General features: G+C 50.1%; 1 protein-coding gene across 3 annotated transcripts in view; it reads right to left on the bottom strand.

Moving 5' to 3' along the window:
- Positions 1–6,809: 6,809 nt before the first annotated feature.
- WDFY4 (WDFY family member 4) overlaps positions 6,810–27,721 on the bottom strand; it is a 266,523-nt gene continuing 245,611 nt past the window's right edge. For 2 of the 3 annotated variants that reach the window (XM_032313624.1, XM_032313625.1), the window contains exons 54-62: positions 25,598–25,810; positions 22,888–23,035; positions 21,609–21,793; positions 20,557–20,715; positions 16,100–16,279; positions 14,164–14,346; positions 12,116–12,200; positions 8,299–8,410; positions 6,810–7,253 (exon numbers count right to left, since the gene is read on the bottom strand). In XM_032313624.1, the coding sequence (XP_032169515.1) occupies positions 7,187–7,253; positions 8,299–8,410; positions 12,116–12,200; positions 14,164–14,346; positions 16,100–16,279; positions 20,557–20,715; positions 21,609–21,793; positions 22,888–23,035; positions 25,598–25,810 (1,332 nt within the window). In that variant the 3' untranslated portion in view covers positions 6,810–7,186. The remainder of the gene's footprint in view (positions 7,254–8,298; positions 8,411–12,115; positions 12,201–14,163; positions 14,347–16,099; positions 16,280–20,556; positions 20,716–21,608; positions 21,794–22,887; positions 23,036–25,597; positions 25,811–27,721) is intronic. The other variant, XM_032313626.1, reaches the window with a different exon arrangement.

Raw genomic sequence — 27,721 nt, 5'->3', positions numbered from 1 at the left:
GAGTGTCCCCCGATGGCCCGCTTCACGAGCTCATCTTTTCAGTGTGTCCTTGTCTGTGTCCATGACTGGACTGTGTCCATGTCAGCTCCCCAAGGGCAGGGACCTCAATCTGTCCTGTTCACCATTGTGTCAGGGCCCTGAGAAGAGTCGGTCTGGAAAAGTAATTATGGATAAACGTGGAACGGGTTATAAAGTGCCCAGAGGAGGGCATCACTCCAGGGAATGGCCGAGAATTCTTGCCAGCCACTTATTGACTCCGAGGGGTCTGAGTTCGGGGGATCCTGGGCGTGTGTTCCTTTGCCCGCTGAATGCCAGGCAGTGGGGATGCCTGCACGTTTTTCAGGCTTTGAGTCTCCCCCAAGGTGCTGGCCCAGTGGTTGTAAATTAAAATGGATTTGGGGCTGGCCTGATGATGTGGACCTAACCCGGCTGTAGGAAGCAGCAGGGTGGGCTCCACACCAGCAGTGCCATTCAAACCTCCCCAGGGCATTCAGACTCCAAACAATGGTTCACTCTCACCAGCCCAGACAGAAGACTCCTGCAGGCTCTATCATGCTCCTCAAACCACCTGTTTGTGACCCTGCCATGGTCCCAAGGCCCCAGAGATCCCCAATATGTGAGGTTGGGTGACCCCTCTTCGAGGCTGCTGGGGGTAATCACTAGTCACTACTCTGAGCGGTAAAGGGCTAGGAGCATCCTTGGTCACTGGGGGCTTCTGAAGAGCCCAAGCCCGTCACACTGGTCAAGAGGAGCCTGCTCACTCCACACCATGGGACCCCAAAATCCCTAGGCCTCTCCAGCATGGGGAAGGAATGCCTCTCCTTCGTGGGCTTTCTCTGCCACACAATGGAGGATCATCCAAACGGGATGACCCCTCCGTTGTTCCAGGAAGTCAACTGGAGGTATCATGGGCCCTCAGGGGTGACTCCAGGGCTTCCCCTGGTCCAGCCTCCTGTGGGTGTCACCTTCGGCTCCTCGATGGGTCTCCCCCTTCCTCACCTTCTCTCACTGGTGATCGGCGGCCATCTGGATCCCTTGTGTCCCTTGGCTCACTGAACCCCAGTCATGCTGTGTTTCACGCAGAAGTGGGGAGAAGTCGCTCTCCCAAATGGACCTGGCTTTGCTGCCTCCAGCCTTCCAGCAGAGGCCTTATGCCCAAAGCCTCTCCTTGTTCCTCGTGGAAATGGCCCTGGGTACTTACCCAAGAACCGGGTCAGCAAGCTGCAGCCCTCTTTTGATATCGTCTGCAAGTAAACAGTGGTTTTTCCATTTTTAAATATTTGGAAAAAATCAAAAGAATAATAATACATTGTGGTGTGAAAATGACATGAAATTCACATTTCAGTATCCATAAACATCCATAAACATTGTATTAGAACAGGCACACATATCCCTTTACGTTATCTGTGCGTTGTCTATAACTGCTTTCATACTGGAAAGAGTTTATCTTTCTAGAAACTTCCAAACTGTTTTTCAAAGTGATTGTACCATTTTACATTCCCTCCCGCCATAAAGGAGTTTCACTTCTCCATGTCCTTTACAATATTTGGTGTGGTCAGTCTTTTCAGTTTTAGCCATTTTTACAACATTGTGGTCTATTACTTGATTTTAATTTGCATTTGCCGAATGATAATGATACTCAGATCTTTTTGTGGGCGTACTTGCCAGCCAGATACCTTCTTTGGTGAAGTGTCTCTTCCAATCTTTTGTATTTTTTTTTAACAGGGTTATTTTCTTTTCATTGAATTTTGGGAGCTTTAAGGTATCATCTGGTTACAAGTCCTGGGTCAGATATGTGATTTGCAAATATTTTTTCCATCTGTGGTTTGTCTTTTATTTTGTTTATAGTGTTTTTCAAAGAACAGAATATCTTGAACAAGATCCAATCTACCTACTTTTCCTTAGTGGATTTCACTTTTGGTGTTGTATCTAGGAGACCCCGGACTGGGTGGTTGTAGGGGGACATGAGGAAGAGTTGTATTCCCTTTTATTTTTATGTACTTAGAAAAAATAGGAACTGTGTCTCAAACCTGTGATTTCACAGACATTAATGCTTAGAGGTTAAAATTCACAGAACACATAAAGTTAAAGACAACATTAAGATCGTTGTGGTTGATACAGACGGCCTAGAGAAATTGTGAAGGTGGTTGGGAATGAGAAAAATTCTGGAAGCGTTTGAATAAGGGGATGATGACCTGAAAAGGAGAGAGAAGAAAAGGAAAGTATTATTCTCTTATCGGGCCCTGTGTGAGAAACCATATAATTAGCATGACAATAATAAGCCTTTCCTGAGCCCCTGCTCTGTGGCAGAAGCTTACACACAGGATCTCTTTGAATTTTCCAGAAGCCTGTGAGGTGGGGAATTTTCCCTCTGACTTACAGAACCCCAGGAAAGAAGGACAACCAGGGCTGAGGGGCACAGAGCCAAGAGCCATGCCCAGTCCAAAGGGGCAACATCACAGCCTCTGTTCCCCAGACTCTGGGGGTCTGGGCTGCCCAGTGCAGGAACCTCCCGTGACTTGTGCTCCAAGTAGGAGGATCAACTCCCAGGTCTCAGAGTGCTACTTTTTGAGGCAGTGAGTTCCTTGTTGTAAGAGGTATCCAAGGTGGTCTCTTCCCATACAAAGTATTCAACCCATTTTTCTTTTTTATTCTTCCAGAAGCATTTATATCCACTCTTCATTCTCCATGTTTTGTTGTGAGGTGAGGTAGGGTCCCAGAAACCCAGGCACTGGAGAGTAAGGCAGGGGCTGAGGCTCCAGGGCCTGGCAGCAGGCTAGACCTCCATCTGCCTGTGCCACCGCCCCCCCCACACCCACCAAAGAACATGAGGCCGTGTGGTATTGCAGGGGTGGTGATCTCATCCAGAGCCCTGACCAGGTTCTGCCACTGACCTGCCTGACCTGCTCCATGACCTTAGTTACCTCCCTTCCCTTTTCTGGGCCCTGGTTTCCCTCACCTGTAAAACAGCAGAATTAGAGGGGCTGTGTGACCCCTGATGGCACAGGCTCTTAGGGCTTAAGATTCAGGCATCCGTGTCCAGGCTCGGCCTCTCTGTCAGGCTCCAGCCTGGCTTGGAACAGACACTCAGTGGTCCCTTGGGCAATGCTAGTGAATGAATGAATGAATGAATGAATGTGCAGCTGCTTGAGTGGGTAGTTAATGTAAATGAAGGAAGGAAGGAAGGATAGATGGATGGAAGGAAGAAAGGAGCAGCTGCTTGGAAGGATAGTTAAGCCATCACTCTGCCGTCAGTGAGATCGCATCACCACCTGCTGCCTGAGTGAGGAGTAGGGCCGCTGGGCCCGGGGCACCTGGAGTCACGGCAGGGTGCGGGGTGTAACGTGATCATTTCTGGCAGGTGGCAGTAGTGGGTCCTGGGCTAGAGGTGTCTGTATCAGCCGCTTTGTGGGCAGACAGAGAGCTCTGCCCTGGACCTCACAGTGTTCTCTGAGCTTTCAAGGATTTGGGGGAAGGAGATAATTTGGAGAATCCTGTTAACTAAGAGGACTATGAAGGTGCTACTGGCAACAGCCGTTAAGAATAAAATGGAAACAACTCAGTTGTGTGAGCACCCACACACACACACACACGCCCTGGATCTGCACATGTGACATGGACCCAGAACTTACTAAAGCAAAACTGATTTTGGCTTAGAGAGATTTGATTTTATGCTAAATAAATTTCATCAGGATTTTCATATGAAGAGTCTGTTCCTCCCCACATGTGCCCTGCTCGGCTGCATGCTGATGTGGCCAAATCCAATCTCTGAGTTCTCGGCAGCCCCGAGACTGGGTGCTCAGGGCTTGGCTCCCAGCTGCTGGCAGAGCCTGGGGGAGGTAGCTTCTGTCCCACGTGGACTGCAGCACACACAGGGACAAAACTGGAAGGTCAGGGTATACCCACCAAGAGTGAGAGACAGAGGAAACATGATTGGTGGCACAAAGAACCCCTGGCAGTCCCTCCACTGGGTTCTAGCAATCCACAAAAGCAATCCATCACCACGCACTGAGCACTATGGGCGTGTAGGGTCGTTGGGCCGGCCACCATCCTTCCTTGCCTCTTGGAGGTCCAGGGAGCAGGGCACTGGGACTTAATCAATACAAATACAAGCGGTTGAATTTGAACTTCCGATAAGCAATGAAGAGTTTTTAGGGTAAGTATGTCCCAGGTGAGCCTAAGCCTGTCCAGATCGAGAGCTGGGCACGGCTCAAGCCTTGCTGGGACCCACGGTGGGTAAAGCTGTCTCCCAAAGCATTGACTCAAATGCACATCCTGATCTTCACTTTTGCAGACTGGACTGAAAGCCCTGCCATCCTGTCTGCCGTGAGAGGAAGGTCCATTGCTCTGAATTCCCTTCCCTGGGCTCTCAGCGGAGATGGAAAACCAAAGGTCAGGGTGAGCATTACTGTGATAAATGGGTGGGAAAGGAGCATTTATCTGGAATAGCGAGCAGAGCTGAGACTTTCCCAGGATGGGAGTGTGGGAGCTCTCTGTCTTCGCAGTGGTGGGGTTGGGAAGGTGGGCGTTGGTCTCACAGTTTTTTCCTTTTTTTTTTTTTTTTTAAAGATTTATTTGTTTATTTTTAAAGAGAGAGAGAGAAAGCCTCACATGTGTGAGCAGGAGCAGAGGCAGAGGGAGAGGGAGAGAGAATCTCTAGCAGACTCCCTGCTGAGCGCAGAGCCGAGGGGGGCTCAACCTCAGGACCCCGAGATCATGACCTGAGCCAAAACCAGGAGTCAGACGCTCAACCGACTGTGCCCGCCAGGTGCCCCTGGCCTCACAGTTATTAAGTAGTTGTCATGGGGATGAGCTCAACTGGGCGAGCACTGGGCATGCCCACTGTCTCTGGCTGAGCCAGTGAAAGCAGTGGAACACGGGGGTCCCTGACCTCAGAGGTCAGGGAAGCCCACCAGCACTTGTCTTGAGATGGCAGCGTAGGCAGCAGGGGGCAAAGGCCTCCACCCCTGCCGGGTCCTGTCTCTGTCTGCTCCAGAATGTCTCCAAGTGGGCACTCTAGGCCCCACATCAGCACGGCCTGGGAAACTGTTAAACATGCGGACGTGGGCTTCTGCTCTGGGAGGGACCCAGAACCTGAGAGGTGGGCTTGCATTCCAGGATGTTCCTGAAGCAATGGTCTCCTGCGTGAACATCCCTGCTCCAGCCTGAGAGACCTCTGGGCGCACAGCATACTTCCCGTCATGCTCTCTCCATGCCTCTCCCCAGCCCAGGCAGGGAACCTCTCTGGGAACAGGCAGAATGTTCTCTGTCCCCAGGACCGTGGCATGGGGCTTGGCTCAGCAGGAGAAGATACAGGTGAGTGACTGAATCAGTGATCTATTGAAAGACTACATCATGTCAGGACAGGCCACCTGTTGTCCTCTTCAGCCCTCTGTAAAATAGACAGATACGACTTGAACCCCATGACAAGTCGTTAGGTAGCCCCATTTTATAGACAGAGAAACTGAGGCTGCTGTTGGCAGGAAGTGGGGATGCAGGGGAAAGGACTTAGGCTGCCTGAGGTGACAGCCCCTCCTGCTCCTAGCTTCCGCGTGGTCTTCTCGCTCTGCCGGCTGGCTCTTTCTAGCTCTGGCCTGGCCTGCCCTGTGCCTTTGCCGGCGCGGTCTTCTCTTCCGGCAACGTCTCGCTCTCCACCCGCACACGGCTGACTCACAGCTGCCCTCCCAAGCTTTGTTCCAGGGCCGCCTCCTTCTGGGCTGAACTGCATCCTGGCCAAGTTCATCGGCTAAAGTCCTGATCCCAAGGACCTCAGAATGTGACAGTTTTTGGAAATAACATCTTTAAGGAGGTAATTAAGGTAACATGAGATCATGAGGATGGACCTTAAAAATCCAACATGACTGGTATATTTATAAGAAGAGGAGGTTAGGACACAGACACAGGAGGAGATCCATGTGAAGACGCAGACAACCATCTACAAGGTGGGGAGAGACGCCCCAGAAGAAACCAACCGGGCCGACACCCTGATCTTAAACTTCCCAGCTCCAGAACTGTGCAAAGCCTTTCTGTTTAAGCCACCCAGCCTGCGACACTGTATCCTGGCAGCCTGAGCCAACTGCAAGAGCCACAGTATCACCTGGGGCCTACCTAGGGCACAGGGCGTCCGTCTCTTCAGCGGTCCTCCTCAAGTCACATTTGTCTGCACAGACATCTTAGTCCCAAGACTCCAACAATAAGGCCTGACACCATCCCCCCTCCTTTCCCAGTGATCTGGGGAAGCAAAAGGCATCGGTTCAGGATGTGTTTGTCAAGTCAATGAGCCCAAGACAGCCTTTGGGCCAGCAGACCTTTCAGCCCTGGGAAAATGTGATGAATGGTGTTTTGAAACATGACAGCAGCCCCAGCCTTGATATTTATGACCCTGCTTCTTGCCTTCCTGGGGAGTGGTGCTCTCTGCTCTTCAATTTATAGTCCTCCGGTGCAGCCCCAGACTGATGAGGGGATTGCAAATGGGCTGTCTGCGAAGAGTGCCGCTGGAGGCAGTGTGATCCTTGGCCCTGGGGTCAGACACGGGCCCTTCTCACCCAGGGAGGGGCCCAATGGACCTCAGAAGCACCCCTTCCTCCGTGTCACAGAAGTAGGCCTCCTGAACATGGCCCCTCGCTCCCCATGAGCTCCTGTCCAGCAGGCAAGCCTGCAAGAGAGCCAGGTTCCATGGAGGGAGACAGGAGGGCCTGAGAAAACTCCGGGCGGGTTGTGCATCCCTGAGGCCTTCCTACATTTCTAGGTCTGGGAGGAAACATCTGAGTGGAAAAGGGGGGTGATTTTATATTCATAAGCCCTCTTGCTTCTGGAAAATAGTTGTTTTAATAAAATAAAGACAATCCAGTATTCCCATTAGTTTCCAGGAAGTGACCCTATTAGCCCTTTGAAAAGGTGAGTCTCATGAGTTTGTGGGCAGCTTGTGAGCGAGTCACGGTTTCCAGATCACTGCTCACAGGCTCCCAGGCACGACTCCTTTTTGTAGAGCGCATCCTTGGACAATCCAAGGCCAAAGTCCCACAGGCCGTGGAGAAGTTCAGGGTGTGCAGCTCTGAGGGCCAGCAGCCCCTTCCTTGGGGGAGACTTCCCTGCACCCCAGGGACTGAGTCAGCCTGCATTCATGGGGTGCTGCTGTCTCGCAGGACACACGCCGCTGGGCCAGACCTCCGCCGTCTCTTTCTTCCTACCCTTCTGCAGACCAGCAGAATATTCTCCCCTTCTCATCGCCGACCAGGAGTTTGGTCTGGTTTCTTGGGAAGAGAATGAATAGATAGGAGTGTTAGAGGCAAGCCTGTGAGTCCCACTTATCCCAGCCAACACTCAGGAGACTGCGACACAGGTGGTTCAGTCCAGGACCCCATGGGACATGCACCTGGCCTCCACCTGAGGCAGGGGTGGGGATGCTGGGAGAACAGGAGAAAGTTTTGACTGTGGGGGAGGGGGACTTTTGAACTACGCTAGTTGTAGCCTCCCTCGTGACTTTGGGGGGGGACACTCCATGATGTCCAGGCTCCAAGAGGCAGGGTGAAGCCCAGACTTTTCTCTCCAGCATCTCCAGGTGTGCCTGTTATCCTGTGAAGACACAGCTGGTTCCCCCAAACAAACAAATGGCAAGTTTTCCAGCAAAGAGTTAGGGCTCTGCACTCTCCGTCCCTTTGCCCATGGTCTCCCCTGGCCCACCTCACTTCAGTCTGGCTTCTAGAACTGAGTGCTTCCCACCACCATGGACCCCGAGCCACCACTCCAGGGCAGTGAGGGAAGAAGGGAAGCAGTTCACAAAGGCCCATGGCCTCCTGAGGCTACACTTCCTGCTGTGTGGGATGGATTAATGACGGTAAGCACCCCTTACTGCCATGGGGTAACTGGCAAGAATAAAATAATGTCTATCAAGGGTAGTGTCTGACACTTGGCCATTCTACATTGGCTTGGAGCTTTCCAAGGGCATTTTCTTTTTTCAATGATGTAGGATCATCACCACACCAAATGTTATAATCGGTAGTGGGCCTCAGGAAAAAAGTCCTTCTACGGCAGGAAACTACAAAGCCATATACTTTTACCTTTACGGTTTCTTTATGAGTTCAGGGATATTTGAGAGAGAGCGAGCAAGAACATGCGTGTGTTAAAAAAATGTCCTAGGGCCCTACCCGGGCACCTCGTTTGCCTTGTGCCTTGGGGGCCCTCCCCGATTCCTATGGTACGGAGGCCACCTCCCAGGGCCTGGGAACCGGAGCCTAGAGCCAAGGGGCTTTTCTGGAGCCCCCTGCTGGAGGCCTGAAGAAGCCAGGCCTTGGTTACCTGGACACCGCCAGAGCTGTCACCGCAGGGCTGGTCTTGCTGGGCTTCCCGGTCAATGCAAGGCTGACATCCAGCTCTCGACACAGGGCAAGATTCTTCTCCCACCTGTGACCTGTGGGGATCACGGCAAGAGGGTCACCCGAAACCCTGAGTGGCCTCACACACAGGCACGTGTGTGTCCACATGCGGGGCCACAAACACATAAACACGTATTTATATTTGTGGTCAGCAACTTGTTAAATTGAGGGGGAAAATATATTTAATCTTGGCCTGTGCTGTTGCAAAAAGGGCCGTCCCAATTTAATTTGCAGCCTGTGATAGTTACATGTGCTGACGGGCCGCGGTATCCATTGTGTACCAAATTGGATTTGTGTATTATTGCTTTCTAAATTGCATGCCTAGTTCAGCAAAATTGTTCATCAGTGTTTACTGGCTTTATGCTTAATAAGATGCCCCACAATACCTTGCTGCCAGGATGTAATGCAGCCCGTAATTGCCTAGTAAAAATAAATTACATAAAGTCGGCATTATCAACTTATCTAAATCCTCTCACGCCACAACCAATAATTAAATGCTGAGAACGTTTTTTCAAAAAATATAACTCGATGATTGTTACTTCACTCATTTTCATGACTGCATTTGGGGACAGACAGTAATTCCTTCAGCATGGAGGGGTGAGGTGGAGAGACATCAGCTGCGTCCATCCCCGCGAGGCCCCTCGGAGGCCGGGCGGGAAGACGCTGCTGCCGCTGCCCCAGCTGGGCCTAGGGGGCCTCTTCCCAGGCCCTGGGAAATGCATGTGCCTTTTGTGTTTGTGCAGAAGTCCAGACAACAACCCCTCCTCTAGCAATTTTTATGTGCCAGACTAAGTCAAAATCTACAGGGTGATTCCTAAAATGAATTGTGCTCCCCGGGGTTGATCCTCGCTTCAAATGACAAATAAATGAATCCCAGGCAGAAATTAGATTACATCTGGACACAAATGCAGCATCTTTAATGTCTTCAAAGATCCCCTCTCTTGCCCCTTACAGCATCTAAGGGATGCAGCGATATCCACACCAACAGGACACGTGTGCCAATATCTGTGCACACCCAGAACTGTCACTTTCCAGCAAAACCGTTTCAAGCGATGTTTTGAGAACAGCAAGACTTCTACTGGCTTACGTTTGTAAGCCTGCATGTGGACGTTCTAGCTCCATACCGTGGCTCGCCTGGTTTTCAACAATGTGTCAGTGCCCTCAAGTCATTTCACCTGAATCCTCCCTTGAACTGTGATCACAGCCCTGGCACATAATTCTATTTGACAGCGGTGACCTCAGGCAGGGCAGGACAAATGGCAGGGAAAGATGTGGGCCTGGGCCTGGGTGGCTGTGTCGGGGCGGGGGTGGGTCTTGGCAGCCCGAAACTGTCTTGTGAGTTCCCTAATGTCATCAGCTGGTATACGAGTCAGGAAGGCTCTTACAAGCATGTGAAAATTGCAAGGATGACCTGCATTTTGTTGAGTAGATTCTTGTCTATGTCCTATTATTTTTCTGCTCTCATTTTTCTCATTCTTTATTATTATTCTACTCCCTACTAGGGTGTAGGAGCATCTCCAGCTGATGGGGCAGGGGAAACTGAGGGACGGAGAAGCTACTGGGGATAGTGCCAGATCCAGAGCCTTGTCTCCTGCTTTTTATTTCACTTCCCATTGCTCTGGACCCCATTCCCAATGAGCACAATCTCAACACAACTGCTGATCCTGAGTAGACATCCATGAATATGCTGGCACTTCAAGAACCAGTAGAAAGTCTCTGAGGTGCTCTTTGTTCATCTGTCCTTCCATTCACCCAGCATTCTGTTCAGGAATCCATTTATCTACCTTTTCCTCACTGGGCCTGGGTGGCTGGGTCGGGGGAGTGGATCTTTCCTCACTGGGCCTCCATAGCTCCAGTAGTGCCCGAGCCTGAACTAGCATGCCCTCGGGCAGGTGTACCATGCACTTGTTCACGGGCAGAGAATAAGGATCCTGTGCTAGCTCTCTTCCACCTGCGTGGCAGTGGGGAGGACATTTGGCCCCTGTTCTCCAAGGAAGTGCTGTTAGTTTCTTAAAAGGCACCGGCCCCACACATCTTCCTTTTTAAGCTGAGATGGGCTGATTCCTTAGAGTCCCAAAGGACCCTTGAGATACTAGGAACAATGAAGTGAATGTGGTTGTAGATCCTCGTGAGGTCTCTGGTCTGGGGAGCCCAGATTATTGACAAGTGTTCCCGGATGGCCTTACTTTGAAGGAAAGGATTCCCAGTGCAGAGCCTGGGACCTTGTAAGGGCTGATGAGATGTCTGTGTATTCTTGTGTGAAGAAAAAAACCATAAATGGATGACTAATGGTTCAAGAAGGTGTGGAGTACATCCCAGAAATGAACTAACTGAAAATGCCTACTCTTTTCAGAAGACAGCCCTCAGAACTCTGGAAAATTCTCTTGCATGAAAGATCATGGGTCCTGGGATGCAGAGCTAAACAGAGGGACTCAGGATGACAGGAGAATCCCTTCATGGTAACATGTTTCCTTTCGTCATGGACACCAAGAAAGATGTCTCAGTTCTGTGCCAAAATCTTCGATGAATACAGAGCTGAGAAAGGTTTGCTGCATTGGAGGAGCTGATGGTGGGGGCCATGGGGATAGCTGGGGTAGAAGAGAAGGAGGTGATGGCTTCGATGGTAATCTTTGTGCCTGTGGTCAGGGGATGGTTTTGTCGTTGGTGATGTGTGGCAGGATTTGCAGCCGAGGTTAGTCTGGCGGTGTGAAGTTAGTCTGAGTTTGGTTGAGTCTGAAGAGTAGTAGTCATATAACTTTGGGCAAGTTACTAAGCCTCCCTGTGCTTCAATTTCCTTATCCTACACAGAGGTGTCATAGCAAAATCGACCTTACATGATTGCTGTGACAAATAAGAGAATGTATGGCAAGTGTGCACCATGGTAAGCCTGGCCAGTCCTCTCCCTCCGAGTTCTGTAATGGCGGCCAGACTGGTGGTGGTACCAAGTGGCCGTGATAGCAAGAGAGAGAGAGCAGATTGCCCTACCTCCGTCCCATCTGCCACAACCCAAAGAGGGCTCCAGAAAAGTTGCTCTCTTACTTCGGTGCACACCCCATTTACTTGGGGATCTGTTGGATAAGGAAATCTAACAATACCCATCGTTTTCTGGAGTTTAAGGTGGATCTACATTTTTAATAAGGCTTCTGGGTGATATTTATGCAGAGGGCACCAAGACCCACTTTGAAGGGCTTGCTATGGGGTTGGGTGGGTTAAGCCAGGATCCACAAGGCACGCTAGGGCACTATGGAACCACTTCCTCTCCCTAGGCATATGGCAAGGCCCATCCCTGTCCCCTTCTTGCTCCTGTCTGTAGCCTGGCTGTCTAGGCAAGTAGGTGTTTGGACCCAGACCCTGGGCTGGTAAGTTTGGGATTGAAGGGTCATGCAGGCAGATGGAGAACATCTAACTGAGCTCTGCAAGGTGTGTCCCCTACTCTCCCCACTCTGAAGCTCACGGGCTCCTGACAGTCACCATCTCCACTGCTCTCATGTCTGAGGAGCAGCGCAGAGCTCACTGGTCCCTGCATGATGGGACCAGGATGCAACAGGACTTCTCCACGATGCTTCACATCCCACCAGCAGCTTGCAATTAATGGCCCTGTCCCCCCAACCTGGCAACATCCAGAGAGACTTGATGGCTTCCCTGGGCTCGTAGGCCTGACTGTGCTACAGGATGGGAGAGAGAGGACAGGGAAGACTGAGCAAGGCAAGCATGTCCCACGCCCTCAGCCAGGCAGGTACCTCTAGGGCTTGGAGGTGGAGTTGAGGGCTCCTCTGGGGCTGCCAGCCCGGGAACAGATGTCTTCATGTCCTCGGTCCTCCAAATCTGCCCAGAAAAGAGACAAAAAGAACATCTTTCTGGCTGGAGAAATGATCCTGTCTGCAGGTGTGTGCCTCTCATCCAAGGGACTCTGAGGGAGTCTCTGAGGGAAGGGGCAGGAGCATGGCCCTTTTCACCTCCAGGACTAATGTATTCTCTGGGAGAAATTACTTAGGCTTCAGCCAAGCACAGCTGCCCCTTGGTGGGTTCACTCCGCACTCTTGTGACAGGACCTCTGACCTTGACCTCAGCTGTAGGGATGAGACTCAGAAGCGAGCTGGTTGCCATTTTACTCAGCTAATGCCCTCTCATCCCACGGCTGCCATCCCTGGAGGCCTCCCTCACCACTCAGCAGCTAGGCCTCCCCATCCTCTGTGTCTTGCTCTTGGTCCCAAGCCCTCCTGTGAGTGTCCTCAGGCTGACCACGTAGGGCTTCTCACTAGCAAAATCTGGAAGTTCTGTAGCCAAAGGACAAGGACAAGCCTCCTTTAATGCTTCTGTGAGTTCCACACTAGGCCTAACACCGCCCCGGGCCATCCCAGGAGCTCCATGACCATCCTGGATGAATGAGGGCCGAGTGTGTGAAAGACACCCACTCACGATTTGGGGTTCTGTGGAAGAAATGCACCTGCTGCTCAGACAGCCCGGGCTCCTCTGACTGACCCACAGCATGGATCACGCCCCACCAAGCCCAGACCTCACTGGCTTCCTCATGTTCTGGCTAGCCCAAGACACCCTGCTCTCTGCCGAGACCATGTACCCCTGAGAGCCCACAGACATGGCTTCTAGAGGGGCCTTCCTCAGTTTTGTCTCTTGCTGGCACACAGGAAGCTTTCAGAACCATTGTAGAATTCAATGGGCCTTTTCCTGAATACCTTGTAGCATTCAGTTGACATTTCCTTTCATAAACTGTGGGATTCAATTGACAGTTTCTTGAGGAAGCCTCTGAATTATTCCTTATATTTACTTATTCCTTCATCTTTCCTGTCACTCTCAGAAAAATTACCTTGTTCTTCCTGTGCTAATCCTCACACCTCAGTGTTTCTGTTTCCTTCTCTTTCTGGTTTCTTGGGGCTCTCCCTCGCCATGGCCTGCCTCAGAGGATCCATGACACTCTTTGATTATCCTGGTCATAGCATGGGCTGCATACAGGTATTTTCTGTTTGTCTTCTCTTCTAGGATATGAGCGTCTTGAAGGTAAGGGTCTATTACCATTGATTTGTGTGTCCCCTATGGCTTGTATGAAGATTTCGGCACAGAGCCAGAATTAGCGGATGGATACACGGATAGATGAACAGACATGTGGGTGGATAGATGGATTCATGGGTAAACGGATGTATATATAGAAGGAAAGATCATTGGATAGAGACATAAGAACAAAGGAAGGAAGGGAGGGATGGAGGCGGGGGAGGGAGGGAGGAAGGAAGGAAGGAAGGAAAGAAAGAAAGAAGAAATGGCAGAGAGATAAATAGTTGGGTAGGTAGGTAGTTGTATTATTGGACAGATGGATAGGTAGATGGAGGAATGGATGGGTAGATGGAAAGACGGATGGAAGGGTGGATGGATGGATGAATAGGTATAGACATAAACAGCTGGATGGACTAGTGGGTGAAGAACAGAATTAGTGGGTGGATGGATGGCCAAGTGTGTGAATGGATGGCCCAAATATTTCTTTTCAGCACTAGGCTATGTTCTTGTGCATTTGACCATTCAGCTCTCACATCTTGTGACATTACGTGTTTCATTACATAAGTATATGTGTATATAAAATGCTATATATATGAATTTATTTATTTACTTTTTGCTAGGAGTGGGCCTTACCCTTGTCCTCACTTGCTATGGAGACCTGGTCTGGCATGGCTCGTGGTTTCAAATGCAGCCTATACATTTAGACTCTTGGAGGAAGTGAGCAAAACAGAGAAAAACACTTTCTTGTACCATGCTTTCATTCTGCCCAAGACACACCTACCCGAACCATGCCGTCTTGACTCCCAGTGATGATGACATGGTTTGTGTCCCATGCTGGCCCCTCCAGCACGCAGCAGCAGGTTATGGCTCCTTCAGGGCCCCAGGCAGTGGTGATGCTGGCCAGGGGGTGTCCATTGACATTCCATAGAGACAAGTGGGCTCCCGCACAAGAGACAATGGTGCCCTGCAACCGTGAGAGTTGGCTTTACTCCATGCTGGGGTCACTGCCTGCCCAGCTGCCCCTTGCTCTGCCAGAGTTTATACACCGAAGCACTGTTATCCTGCTCTCTTCTGAAGACTAACCAATGTAATCCAATACCTTCTAAGACACCCACTTCTTCCCAAATGGCTCTTAGATCTGCTGTGTTTTCACACACTGCAGATTCCTGGTGATTTTCCTATTGCAATCACATGTTTGGATACTGCTTTCCTTGACACAAGCTGGCTGGCTCACCCTCTGGGCTCCTCCCAGAGCCCTCTCACTGACCATATACTGGCTAGCATAGAAGACCTAGCTTGGAGTCTGCCCCTGGCTCTGGACATGGGACCTGGCTGGCCAGCCCTGTATCTATGAAGAAAATCAGCATATACTGGTGGAGGGTGAGGAAAGAGGTTTGGATGATTGTATACGGATCATAAAATTGGACAGTGTCCCTCTGAAGGGAATTTCTGAGGAAAAATGTCCCCATTTAATCTCCTGTAATGTTTATGCTGAGAGTTTTCTTCTTAAGTCCTTGTCTATGTTACAGCCAATGATGTGGTGGTCACTGTTACCGAAACCTCATAAACCAGCTGGAGCCATGCCTTTGAGCCTTTCCCTAACCACCAAAGGGATGTAGGGAACTCAGTGCCCCTCCATAGCTCCCTGGACTGGGGTCCATCATGTCCTTTCCTGAATTCTTTGATATAGAGTCTTCTTGAGGCCAATGACCATATCTGATATATCTCTGTCCAGTACCCAGCACCGGGCCCAGCAGGACAAGTTGAAGTCAACAAGTTGTTGTCCTGATGTTAAGTCTTCTCTAAGGACAGAAGGCATTATTTACGGGTTTTACGCTTTCTCAGATCAGGGTTTGGTTCCCTTCCTTAAACATCCCCCAATTCATCCATTCACTCATTATCCACCCATCTATCCATTCACACACCCACGCTCTATCTGCCCATCTACATATCTGCCCACTAATTCACCCAACATGCATCCACTCCCATACCTATTCATCCATCCATCCATCCATCCTCTATCTGCCCATGCAACATTCATCCTGGATCAGGCCTACATGGAGATCATTTTTGACTAAAATTGGTACCAGGAGCCTTCTCGATCATCTCCCCCTCCTTCTATTATCCCCTCGCTCATTCTGTCCATGCACTGATCCGGGTGTTTCTGTGAGTAGATGCAGAGGCTTTGAATTCTTAGGGAACCCCATGCCCTAAAATGGGGATACCAGTCTGTGAGAAACTCCACACTGAGGTTTAGGTAAATATTTCTCTCTCACACACACACACATGTTCCTGACAGGCTCATCTATGGCAGCCAGCTTGGAGGGACAAAGCAGAAGCACTTCCTGCTACGGAGACTAGAAGCACCTGCTGAATTAACACGGGTTTGCTGTCACTGAGCTGAATTAGTCAAGCCGAGCAGATCTCTTACCAAAGCCAACTTCATGCCTGTGCAAGAACAGACACTTCCCACCACCCGCACGACCCACAACCCCCATCCCCCTGAGGGAGAAAAATAAAAACGGAAAAAAAAAATCTAGCCTGAGATGCTGCACATGTTGAGGGCTCCACTTTGCCTGAGTAAAGAATACTCCACACATCCGGGAGCCTCTCCACATTCTTGGGGGGTCAGCCTCTCTTTGTCCCCGGGTTTTCCCTTGGGGCACTACACCACGCTGCGAGGCAGGCTCCCGGACATCAAGGAGACAGGTCCGTACCGAGACATCACTGATGGCGAGAGCAGAGATGCCCTCTCGGTGGGTGGGCAGGCGAGCCACGTGGGTGAGGTGGTCCAGGTCCCACAGGATGCAGGTGCAGTCTTGGGAGCCACTGACCAGGACGCTGAAGGTGACCGACGCTGCCAGGCATGTGACAGCCTGGGTGTGTCCATACAAGGCCTGGGGACAAGAGGCAGACCCACAGGTATGAGAGGGACCTTCAATCCAGCTACTTGTGGAGATATCCAGCCCTCCCTTTCACTGTTGGGTCCCAGAGGGGGAAACAGAGATTCAGGGTGATTCTGTGATTCCAAGGTCTATGGTTTGTGTACTCCTGCCTGTGTGAGTGTGCATGTGCGTGTGTCCATGCTGGCCTCTCAGCTCAGTCCCATTCATCTCTGGGTGCTGAGGCCCAGCCAGGATCTGCAGTCCTTTTGTCATAAGTGAAACACAGGCCAGTAGCACCCTCTTGCTGTGTGCTCACCTGCACTTGTCTTGCATCTGTCATGTCATATGAAAGGACATATGTCAGTCATATGAAATGACACTGATTTGCAAAATATGGCCTTCCAACCAGGTGCATGTACCCAGATATTAGAAATACAAATTCTTGGGCTCTATCTAAGACCTACTGAATCAGAAACTCTGGGGTTGGGGCCCCAAAACTTGGGTTCTCATAAGTCTTCCAGGAAATGTTCTTCCATGCTCAAGTTTGAGCATCACACCAAGGGAGCCTCAGAAACAAAGTGCATCTGCCTGCTAAAATGGGAAGAAGGCAGGGAGGTCAGGTCACAGTGAAAAAACATGTCACTTTTCATGTGTGATGGGTCTGGGTTCATAGCACGTCTGGCCACTTGGCAACTTGGTCCTGGCCCTCAGGTTGGCCTGTGCTGCTTCTGGGCTGGCTTATAGACGCTCACCTATCCAGATAAGGGCAGAGCCCTTGCTCCCCGGGGATGCATGGCAGAGGAGCTGGGGTGACCCGACGCCCCCAGGCCCACTGCTGCTGGCAACAGTGTGGTTTCCATCACAACCGTCCCAGAAGCTGCCAGGTAAGCCTGATCTGAGAGCTCCTGCGTGCTCCTGTGCTGCCGTCCTCTGGAATCAGTCAGAGAAGTGCAGAGGTGGCATTCTGAAAGGTGATTACCCTGGCTTACCTAGCGGTAAACCTCCACCCTCAGGACAGATGACTGCTCGCTCATTTGGGTCAATGAGGCTGAGCTTCATTATTCAAAACTGTCACTTTGCCTGGACACTGCAATTAAAAGTTCTGCCAAGGATCCCTGTTTGTTTCTAATAGGTCCTAATGTGGCACTAAGCAGCTTGTGCTGGCAAGGTTCTGGTTGTGACCCACAGAAGAGGGACTGGGTCATCTTAGGAAACTGGAAGCTGTCTAAATGAAGAGAAAAGCAGAGGCTTTGCCTGGAGCTCTGATGACTAAGTTCTGACCGCAGGGGACATGGTGACTCCAAAGCTTGTAAGCCGGGGGATTCTGGAGTCAGGGCAGGGGATTCAGAAGGAGAAGCTCTGAGCCCAGGGGCCCACGTGCGTGCTGTCCATTAATGGAGCCAAGTCTGCTGCTTTCTGAGGGAAGGCACCCAAGAGTAAGGGGGACCAGCCTGCGTGCAGACATGGCCCACCCACATCAGGCTTACTGTCTCCCACTTCAGGCACTCAGCCACTGCTGTTGGGAAAGGCTAGGGAAATCAGTGAAGAGGGCAGCAGATTTAAATGTGTTCCCTACTGGCTCTTTTGTTTTCTCAGAAAACAGTAGTCCCCCTCAGCAGATGCTGAGCCCTATGTCTGCTGTGTTTTTGTTTTCCTATACATACATACCTATGAAAAAATTTAACTTATGGATTAGGCACAGCAACAGATGAAGAGCAATAACTAATAATAAAACCGGATAGTTATAACAATATACTGTAATAAAAGTTATGCAAATGTGGCCTCTCTCTCTTGAAAAATCTTATCAGACCCTGTACTCCCCCTTCCTGTGCTGATGTGAGTGGATAAGATGACATGAGGGGAATGACACAGGCACCATGACACGGTGTTACCCTACTACTAACCTCCTAACAATGAGTCAGAAGGAGGAGCATCTGCTTCCAGGTCACGGCTGACTGGCAGGTAACAGAGACCACAGGAAGTGAAACCAGAATAAAGGGGCAGGGTGGGGAGGGGACTACAGCTGTACCTGTCTCCGCGGCCAATTAAAATAACTGCACAATATCATTATACCTAACTAAAGCAGCACAAAATAAGTAAAATAAAATCGTTGAGAAATAATTGCTCATGCTGGACACCTGTGGCAAGACAGGCACGCGGAGTCATTGGTGGCACCGAAAAGCTACGGGATCACTGGAGATAAAGCACTATGTCCCTGCTTGGTAATTCTACTTCTTGAAATTTATTTTAAGGAAACAATTAATCAGAAGCAAACAGCAATCTGTATAAGTTGTTTTCCACAGCACTCTTTAAAATAGTTAAAATGTGGGAGTAATGTAATTGTCTAGTTTCAGAAGAAATGGTTTATTAAACTGTGGTGCGCTAGACATAACAAAACAACTGAGATGTAATTTTGTGGAAATGGAATAATATGGAAAATTGAAATGTAAATTATAGAGACTGTGGAAAAGCAGAACCAATTGGATAGGCTGGGCGAAGATGGAATAAACATATCTGCACAATGATCAGAATGGTATAAATATGTATATCTGGGGAGGGCAGGAGCAACAATGAAAACTTTTAGAGGGATTAGAGAGAACTGCTCGACTTTGAAGTGAATTTGAGATTTGTCTTTAGTGTTGTAGAATCTTTAAAAAACGCTTAAAAAACAGTTTATGAAATTATTTAATGATGGTTTTGTCAACAAGTCAGGGACAGATCCCTTCACTGAGCAGCTGGGGGTCTTGGGAGGATCCCCAAGGCCATGTCAGCCCCTACAGGTAAATGAGAAAGTGTTCTAGTTCACCTAGGAGATAAGAGCGGGTGGGATTCTCTGTCCCTTTCCCTATTGATTTATAACTAGGAGAGGAAGATGAATGACATTTTTATGCTGTCGATACCGCGGCTTTTACAGTTCATCTTCATTTCTAAAAGGGACCTCGGAGCAGCAAGGGGAGCCCCCTTCCCTGACTTGCCATGGACAGTTCTGCCCTCAGGCTGGATCTCTGGCTGTCCCCACAGTGGTGCCTTGGCCAGGGGAATGCTCCACAGAGGAATGCACGGGCTCTTTATTTAGGTCTGGAATTAGAACCCAGCCCCCTGACTGCAATTCATGGAAAGAGCTGGGAAACCCAAAATGCTATGAAAACATGAAAAAGCAGGGCGCTCCGAGGTTGGCTTTGGAGGACCACCTTGGAGAGTCTGGTGAAGGCAGCCTGCACTTGGCCCACATTGCTGCCCCCCCCAACCCCTCCAGCAGGTACCACTGCCCCTGCAGGGTTCATCAGCCCCCTCAACACTGACTTCTCTTCACATTCACTGAGAGCCCACCGTGCACCGGCCATGTGTTGGGTGGGGCTGCAAAAGCATCCAGAGGAACCCAGGATCAGTTCCTGTGAAACGTTTAGTTTAGGAAATCTGGCCCATGGTGAGTTTTGTCTGATTCTTTTGGGTTTCTTGTTATCTAGGGTCTCTATGGCTAACTACAAGACAGATAGAAACATAAGTTGCCTTTTAGAGTTGAGTCATACTCTTATACTCAGTCAAGTTCAAGGGTGCACAAGCAGGAAGCGTGGGTTTCAAGTTAGATCGACCGAGATGAAAGTGCAAACTTGCTCTCTCTGAGCTTCAGTGTCCTCCTGAGAAAGTGGGCATAACTGTGTGTGCTTTACAGGAGTAAGATGAACGTACGGGGTCGTTAAGTAAACAGTAAGGACACTCGGCTTCTTAGTAGAGCAGCGCTCATTCTGGAAGCAGGACCCGAAGGCGTCCACTCGGCCCTGCTTCTGCTCTCTTCCTGCACAACCATTTCTGTTCTGAAACAGCCTCTCCATTCCTGCCTCTAGGACGAGTCCCTTAACTTCCTTGCACCTGCTTTTTTTCACCCCCCCCCCCCAAGAGTGAAGTCTGGATGATAACAGTACCTACTTTACAGGGCTATTGTGAAGGCAAAACGAGGCTGTGGGCACAAGCATGTCCCTGGCATATGGTCAAAAACATTCTCTAGCACAAGGAATCTGGTTTCCCTGGCTCTGAGGCACATGCAAGTGGCATCTCTTCCAGAGGCATGGGTCTCCATGGGGGTACCTGCCCTGCGGGCTTGTCAGGTCCCCCACGGGCATGAAACCGTGGCTCTCTCGTGGCACAGAGCTGTGTGACACCCCCCAGGGCCTCACTGTGTTTTCTGCTCCTGAGTGAGGCAGGGCTCTCGGTGCTCAGGGAGTTGGCCCACACCAGACCATGCACTCACCACCGGCACCCCGGCACCATCCCCGCCTGAGGCACCATACCTTCCTGAGGTGCAAGCTTCTTGGACGGCCTTTGGCTATACTGAGCTCCCACACACACACCACAGCACTGGTCCCAGAGGTGATGATCGTGGTGGGGGCTGGGCACACGGTACACAGACAGCGACCCCAGGCAGCCAGGTTCTCGAACGTCATTAGGATCTAGAAGATACAAGTGGGATGAGCACTGGTGCCCTGGCCAGCACAAGGCTGGGAGCCTGCACAGGGTGACAGAGAGATAAAGGCAGGTCTGGATACTGCTGCCCTGTGTGCCACGGGAACTGGGTGGGGCACGTCATTTGTTTGGGAGGTTGGCTCTGGTGACAAAATCCAGGCAGTTCAAGCCTGTCCCCAGGGAGCTCATACTCTAGGGAGTGGGGAGGCCAACAACAGCCTGAGGTGGTCAGGGACAGCTTTCAGGAGGGACTGACATCTGGAACTGGTTTCAGGCTGCCTCATGAAGTGGTAGGGAAGTCTGGGGGTGGGGACAGAGGGCTTGGAGGGCAGGGAGTTCATGCATGTGATCGGTGGGTGGGAATTACGGTGGGAGGGGAGAGCGGGGAGGCAAGGAGCCTGGGAGGCTGCCAGGGCCACAGCAAGAAGTGAGCTCGCTGGATGGGCCGGTGTAAGGGTGGAGGAAGACTAGCCAGATGGTTGGCTTCTGGCACCAGCTGAAAGCCCAGTGACTGTCCTTTGACTTGGAGCCACGACTGGGGCCGGAGGAACCCTGACTTCCCACCCAGGCTGAGTGAGAGTCTGAACGGCCTCCATGCAGCTGAGTGACCAGGTGGTGACAGAGACTGCTCTGAGGTGTCAGTGTGCACTGAGAACTTGCAAGCTCCACTCCTTGGAACCCAGGCTGGAGGCTTGGCCCCAAGGGCCCTGAGCCCAGCCATACAACACTTTTCCCTCCCAGGCAGGGGGCACAGCCACATGGAGGTGGTGGGGTGTGGGCAGCTGTGCCTGCTTTGGACCGGCCCGTCTCCTAACCGCCTCTGCCCCAGCAGATGGAGGCTGAGACCCTGAGCCCGCGCCCGTACCCCACGCCCGCCCACCTTGTCAGAGCCGTAGTTCCCCAGGCAGCAGCTGAAGTCGTCAAAGCCCCAGCTGAAGGTCCTGTTCCCGAGAGGAGGCAGCAGCACCTTGTTCCTCTCCACAGCCAGGATGCTCTTCTCGGTGGGGACGATGTGGCCAATGGCTCCTTTGGGGGATTCGGAGCCTAGAGAGAAAAGGTACATATCTACCCCCCAGTTAGTATGGTGGAGCTTACACACCGAAAGACAAGACCCGCTATCACTGGGCCCAGAGAGGAGCTGTGGCAGGTGACCCAGACTTGGCAAAACACCAGCCTGGGTAGACGCCGCTGGCTGGCCAGGGCACGTCACTCGAGGGCCTCACTCATGTTAGACTCTGGTCCCAAGCTAGGTGCCCTGGGCCTCAGTAAGTCCCCTGCTTTCACACATACATGAGGCTCACATGTGGCCATGCAGGTCTTCAGTGTCTCTAAGGGCTGAGGCCAGGGGAGCAGTGGCTGAGGCTGGGTGATGGCACAAAGCCACAGGAGCCTTGGGGGCTCTGGCTTTCCTGCCCCTCCCAGACACCTTATCTAGTGGGGCGGGGTATGCCAAAGACCTTGTTCTTGGATTTGAAGGGAAAAAAAAGACACATCACAAAACCCCAACAAACCCGACCTTATAGTCCTTATACAAGTTCAGAATGTTGCCCCATGTAGTGCCAGTTCCCCAAAGCCAAGCAGCCCTCAGGTGGCGCAGACATCGAACTTCACACACACCATGTCTCTAGGAAGCTGGAACTCCCACTGGGCCATTTGCCCAGGACAGATGATCCTGCCTAAAGGCTGCAGGTGCACCCGGGGGCTCGGGAGCAACCATGAATACGAGTACCAAGAAGCAGAGGCTGCAACCCTCCCTTGGGGAATCTGGGAATTCCTCGCTTGGCTTTGGAGGTGAGGAGGGGTGTATGTGTGCAGGAAAGAGAGAGAGAGGGAGAAAGAGGTGTGTGTGTGTGTGTGTGTGTGTGTGTGTGTGTGTGTGTGTGTCTGTGTGAGCGCCTGTGCACGAAAGAGATACATGAAGGAGGAATGTGTGTCTCAGACAGACAGATAGGTAAGTCTGTCAGGATCTAACAGAGATGGTTCTGGACATTTCTGGAGCAGACCTCCCCAGATCCCTTTTGTGACTAGAGACACAGCCATCTCAAGTCAGACCCCAAGATCCTGAAGGGTCTGTGCCCCATGAACCTCCAAAGGAACAACAGTCACTGAAGGGACAACTCTGGGGCAGGGCGCCAAACAAAGCAAGACCAGGTAGTCACCTTTGACCGTGACCTGGGAGGGCTTCAGTGCCTGCAGGTTGTAGAAGAAGGGCTGCGGGTGGCTGGGCAGGCTCCCAGGCAGGGTGGCATCCTTTCCAGGTGAAGGCTTGCCCGCAGCGGTCCTGGCTGGGTGGGGTTTTGTAAAGAGCTGGAGAGACAGAGGACAGACGCAGACCACACAAGTCATTAGGGACAGATGGCCAGAGGCGGCGGCGGCAGCGGCGGCCCCATGTAAGCGGCGTGGCCGCTCTGCTCTGAGTGCTGCCTGAGCTGGGCTTGCTCCTAACTGAGATGAGCATGAACAGAACTCTCTGGATCAGCCCTCGGAGGTCGCAGATGAGGGGCCTGGGGCTCAGAGAGGGGCAGCCACTTCCTGCAGCTCCTAGCGTTGCACTGGCAGAAAGAGCCCTCCTGGCCGCCAACTGTCATCTTCCCCACCCTGCCTGGGAGCAGGAGGACCTCCCTAAGGAGCCCTGGTCCCTGGCAGAGCGGCCTCTCCTATCATGGGCTCAGAATGACCCCCTTTCCTCTCGAGATCACATGTCTCTCTTCATTTGCTTGAGCTATTTCTCTCATATATATATATATTTTCTTCTTCTTCTTCTTCTTCTTTCCCTTACAAACTCTCTGCAGGAGCATCCGTCTGGGCAGCAACACAGAACTCTTTAATGGCATCCATTCAAACATTCCGAAGAGCACAGGCAACCCCCATTAGTGGCCTTTTTAAATTTCATTTTTCTTGATCTCTGCTGTCAAAATGTCCCTAAGGCCAAACTTTTTGCATAACCAGGCAACACGTGAAGTGCAAGGCCATGCTGCTGGCAGAATCTTGCTGCTGCCACAGAGGGCAACCGAGGCCACCTCGCCACCTTCCCCTCCGCAACGAGGCCGTGTTTTCCAGTCATCGGGCCCATGCTTCTGCTCCTCGATGGAAACATCCACTGGGTACCACAACGGAGGGGTGGGAGCTGACCCCAGCTGGGCACAGGGGCAGAGGCAAGGCTCAGCAAGCAGCTGGTGGTGTGGAGGGGGCTTCTCACAGCAGCCTAGGCTCAGTGATAGGCCTCGATCAGATGCTGGTCTACCTAGTAAAGCTGGGTGAGTGATCAATGCAAACTGAAATCAGAACGGGGACTTTTAACTGAGCATTAAATAAAGACTGTCCCTCCTGGCAAGCAGGATGACTAAAGCACCACAGGCCAAAGGCCCGTCACAGCCTCAGCACACAGAACCCATTGATGGCAAGTGCACGGTCCTTGAAGTATTTTAATCCTGCCTCTAGTTGGGACCACTACAAGAAGTCTAATTCTGATAATTACTTAGAAATATCTTTGTAAAAGCTCATAGGCTACATCACTAAATGAAATCAGAATCTAAAATTGTGTGCACTCTCTGAGCATATGGATGTGAAAATATCTTTTGCTTTTGGACAAGGACAATGACACAACCCAGGAAACAATTGGTTGGGGGCGACTACTATTTTGATTTAATTGCTTTATCTGGATTATTTCATTTCTTAAAAAAAAATAATGAAACCATTAGGCTACCCAAGCTTCTTTCCTGAAATTCCCTCCTTCCTACGAAGTGTTCCTTGGCCAAATCCACATTTTAGATGCACTGTTCATTCTCCAAGTCACCCTTAGGCACTTCTCACATTGCCCTCCCCTGGGAGCAGAGCAAACCTGCAGCGTGGTATGCAAGACCAGGCAGAAAAGACATTACTAATTTTGCACTATAAGATGAGCCTTTGCAAGCCTCATGGTTACACATGGGATAGGCCTTTGCCCAAGATGGCCCTGGAATTGGCTGGGCTTATGCACTCATTTCACAGCATGGCTCCTGAGCACCCAGGCTGAGACCCCAGCCCATGGGGCCATGCTAGTAGCCCAAATGGATATCCTTAGGAATAGTACTTTTCCATGCTGAACTGAAGTTTGAGGGCTAACCAGGCTGGGATCAGCTAACTAAGCACTCCTCTTGCCCACTATTCACTAGGACATGCCCATGAACGCACAGCCTCATAGCACTACATGATTATCCTGATGTGGGATGGAGCCAGTGGAGCAAAAGGCCAATATGGGACCCCAGAAACTTCACCAGGTGCCCTGGAGGAAGAACTTAGATACTCTCCCACTGCTGGTGACATGGCAGAGGCTGTGGGACCAGCCAGGTGGGGGTAGAGCTCTACCTCTGGCATCTGCTGAAGTATAATTGTGGGCAAGTTATGTATTCAACCTCCCTGAGCCTCAGCTTCCTGATCTGTAAAAGAATAATCCTTATTCCCAGAGCTTAGGCGGGGATTCAATGAGGGAATCATACTAGTAACTAACATTTGTGGAGGGCCCGTCATATTTCAGTCACTTTCGAGCACTTGATGGCTCCATTCCTTGGCTCTGCACGGCAACTGTGCAGCATTTAGACAATTAAATTTAGACAATTTAGACAATTAAATCCTATGGATTTACTATAGTGTCCATCACATATCCCACAGGGGAATGTAGTCCTCACCATTATCATTAACGACATCATCATCTTCATCAACATCAGATGGTAACAGAGGAGTAATCCTTGATGTTGAGAGGTGTAGGAAGACCATTTCCCCTCCCCAGTCCTCTCTTGGTCCTCTCCAGGAGAAAATGTCTTCAGTCACTCCCAAGCTCACAATGCACACACTCTTGAGAAAGCAAGACCCAGAACATAGATGCTGTACCTGTTTGGGCACCTGTCCAAAGTTGCTGACAAACCCCAGGACGGTGCTCCTGATCAAGGGGTCACTGATGCTGCTGAGATCCACTTTGTCACCATAGAAGTAGGGGTGGAAGGTATTAACAGACTCCACTGCAGCTGACCCCTGCTGCTTGTACCCAAAGATGAGGTCGATCCAGTGGTGAAGGTTGGCACTGACAAAATCACTTTCCAGAGCCTGGAACCAAAACCGAAAGAGCATGAAAAATGAAGGCCTCTCTTGGACTTGTGAGCCCTCTGCACAGATCAGGAGGGGGGCACATGCCTCAGGATGCTGTCTCTGCACAGGAAAGGTGTGACATCTCACTGAGCTTGATGAGCACTAAGTGGGTGGACATGTGGGTAACCCAATGACCATCCCATTCCTGCCTCCAGCTAGTGGGAAAACGGATCTGACTGCTGCCATCACCCTAGCTCATTCACGCCATGCTATAATCATGAGGTTCAAAATATCTATGTCTTGTAGTGATATCTAAATGGAAGACTGAAAATAAAGTCTTGGAGTCCTATTGAGATCGATATAAGAAAAAGTGAGAGCTGATTCTGACCAGAAATATCAGGAGGTTGAGATTAAGTGTAGCAGTTAAGAGAACACGCTGTGGAGCCAGCTGGGCCCCAGCACTGCCATGATCATTCCTTAACACCTCTGTTCCTCAGTTCCTTCATCTTCATCTATGAAATGGGGACAGTAATTGTACCTTCTTTGTGGAATTATGTGAGGTTAGGTTGTGTCCATGCCTGGTACACAGTGAACTCCATGTAATTAATGTTAGCTACAATGATTACACTGTGCGCTTTCTAGGTCCCAGGCACTGGCTTGGGGTTTGATGTGCATTGTCTCTTCCCATCCTTACCATTTCTGTTTCCTTATTATCATTCACCTCCTTTATTTCTTGAGTTACTGTCTTATTTTAGCATGAAGAACTCCCTTTAGTGTTTCTTATAGGACAGGTCTGCTAATTATAAGTTCTTTTAGTTTTATATGTCTCAGAGTGTCTTAATTTCTTCATTATCAAAGAATAGCTTTGCTGGCTATAAAATTCTTGGTTGATAGCCTTTCAGAACTTTGAATATTTCATACCACTGCCTTCTTACTTCTATGTTTTTTTTTAAAAGAATATATTTCTTTATTAGAGAGAGAGAGCATGAGCGGGAGAGCATAAGGAGGTGTGTAGGGGCAGAGGCAGACGGATAAGCAGACTCTCCACTGAGCAAGGATCCTGTTGCAGAGCTCAATCCCAGGACTCTGGAATCATGACCTGAGCCAAACACAGATGCCCATCCAACTGAGCCACCCAGGTGCCCCACTTCTATTTTTAATGAAATATTAACTGTTAGTCTTATTGAAGATACATTTTAAGTGATGAGTTGTTTTTGTTGCTTTCAAGATTCTTCCTTTGACTTTCCTTTCTGACAATTTATGATGTGTCTAAATATAGATCTTTTGAGTTTATCCTACTTGGAATTTATGGAGTGTCTTCAATGTATAAATTAATACTTGGCATCAAAATTGGGATATTTTGAATGTTATTTCTTTAAATATTCTTTCTGTACCTTTCTCTCCTCTCTTTCTGGTACTTTGAATTTGTGTATGTTGGTATGTTTGATGGTGTTCTACAGGTGCATATATTCTGCTCATTTTTCTTCACTCATTTCTTCCTGTTTCCCAGATTGGATAATCTCAGTTGGCCTATCTTCCAAGTTTGTTGATTCTTTTTTCTGCCTGCTATTGATCTCTTTTAGTGAATTTTTCATCTCAGTTACTGTAATTCTCAGCTCCACAATTTCTATTTGGTTCCTTTGCATAATTTCTAACTCTTTATATATCTTTTCTCATTGTTATACTCTCCTTTCAATCTTTAAACACAGTTTTATTTAATGCTTTGTACATATTCATAATAGCTGATTTAAAGTCTTTGTCTAGTAAGTCCAAAGGTTAGGCTTCCTCAGAGGTATTTCTACTGACTGCTTTTTTCCCCCATTATGAGCCATACTTTCTTTTTCTTTACATGTCTCATAATTTTTATAGAAAACTGGGCATTTTAGATAATATGATGTATCAGCTCTGGAAATCAGATTTTTCCCTCTC

The sequence above is a fragment of the Mustela erminea genome, chromosome 14 (genome assembly GCF_009829155.1).
Source record: "Mustela erminea isolate mMusErm1 chromosome 14, mMusErm1.Pri, whole genome shotgun sequence".
NCBI classification, from domain to species: domain Eukaryota; kingdom Metazoa; phylum Chordata; class Mammalia; order Carnivora; family Mustelidae; genus Mustela; species Mustela erminea.
This window is presented reverse-complemented; position numbering and strand designations above follow the sequence as displayed.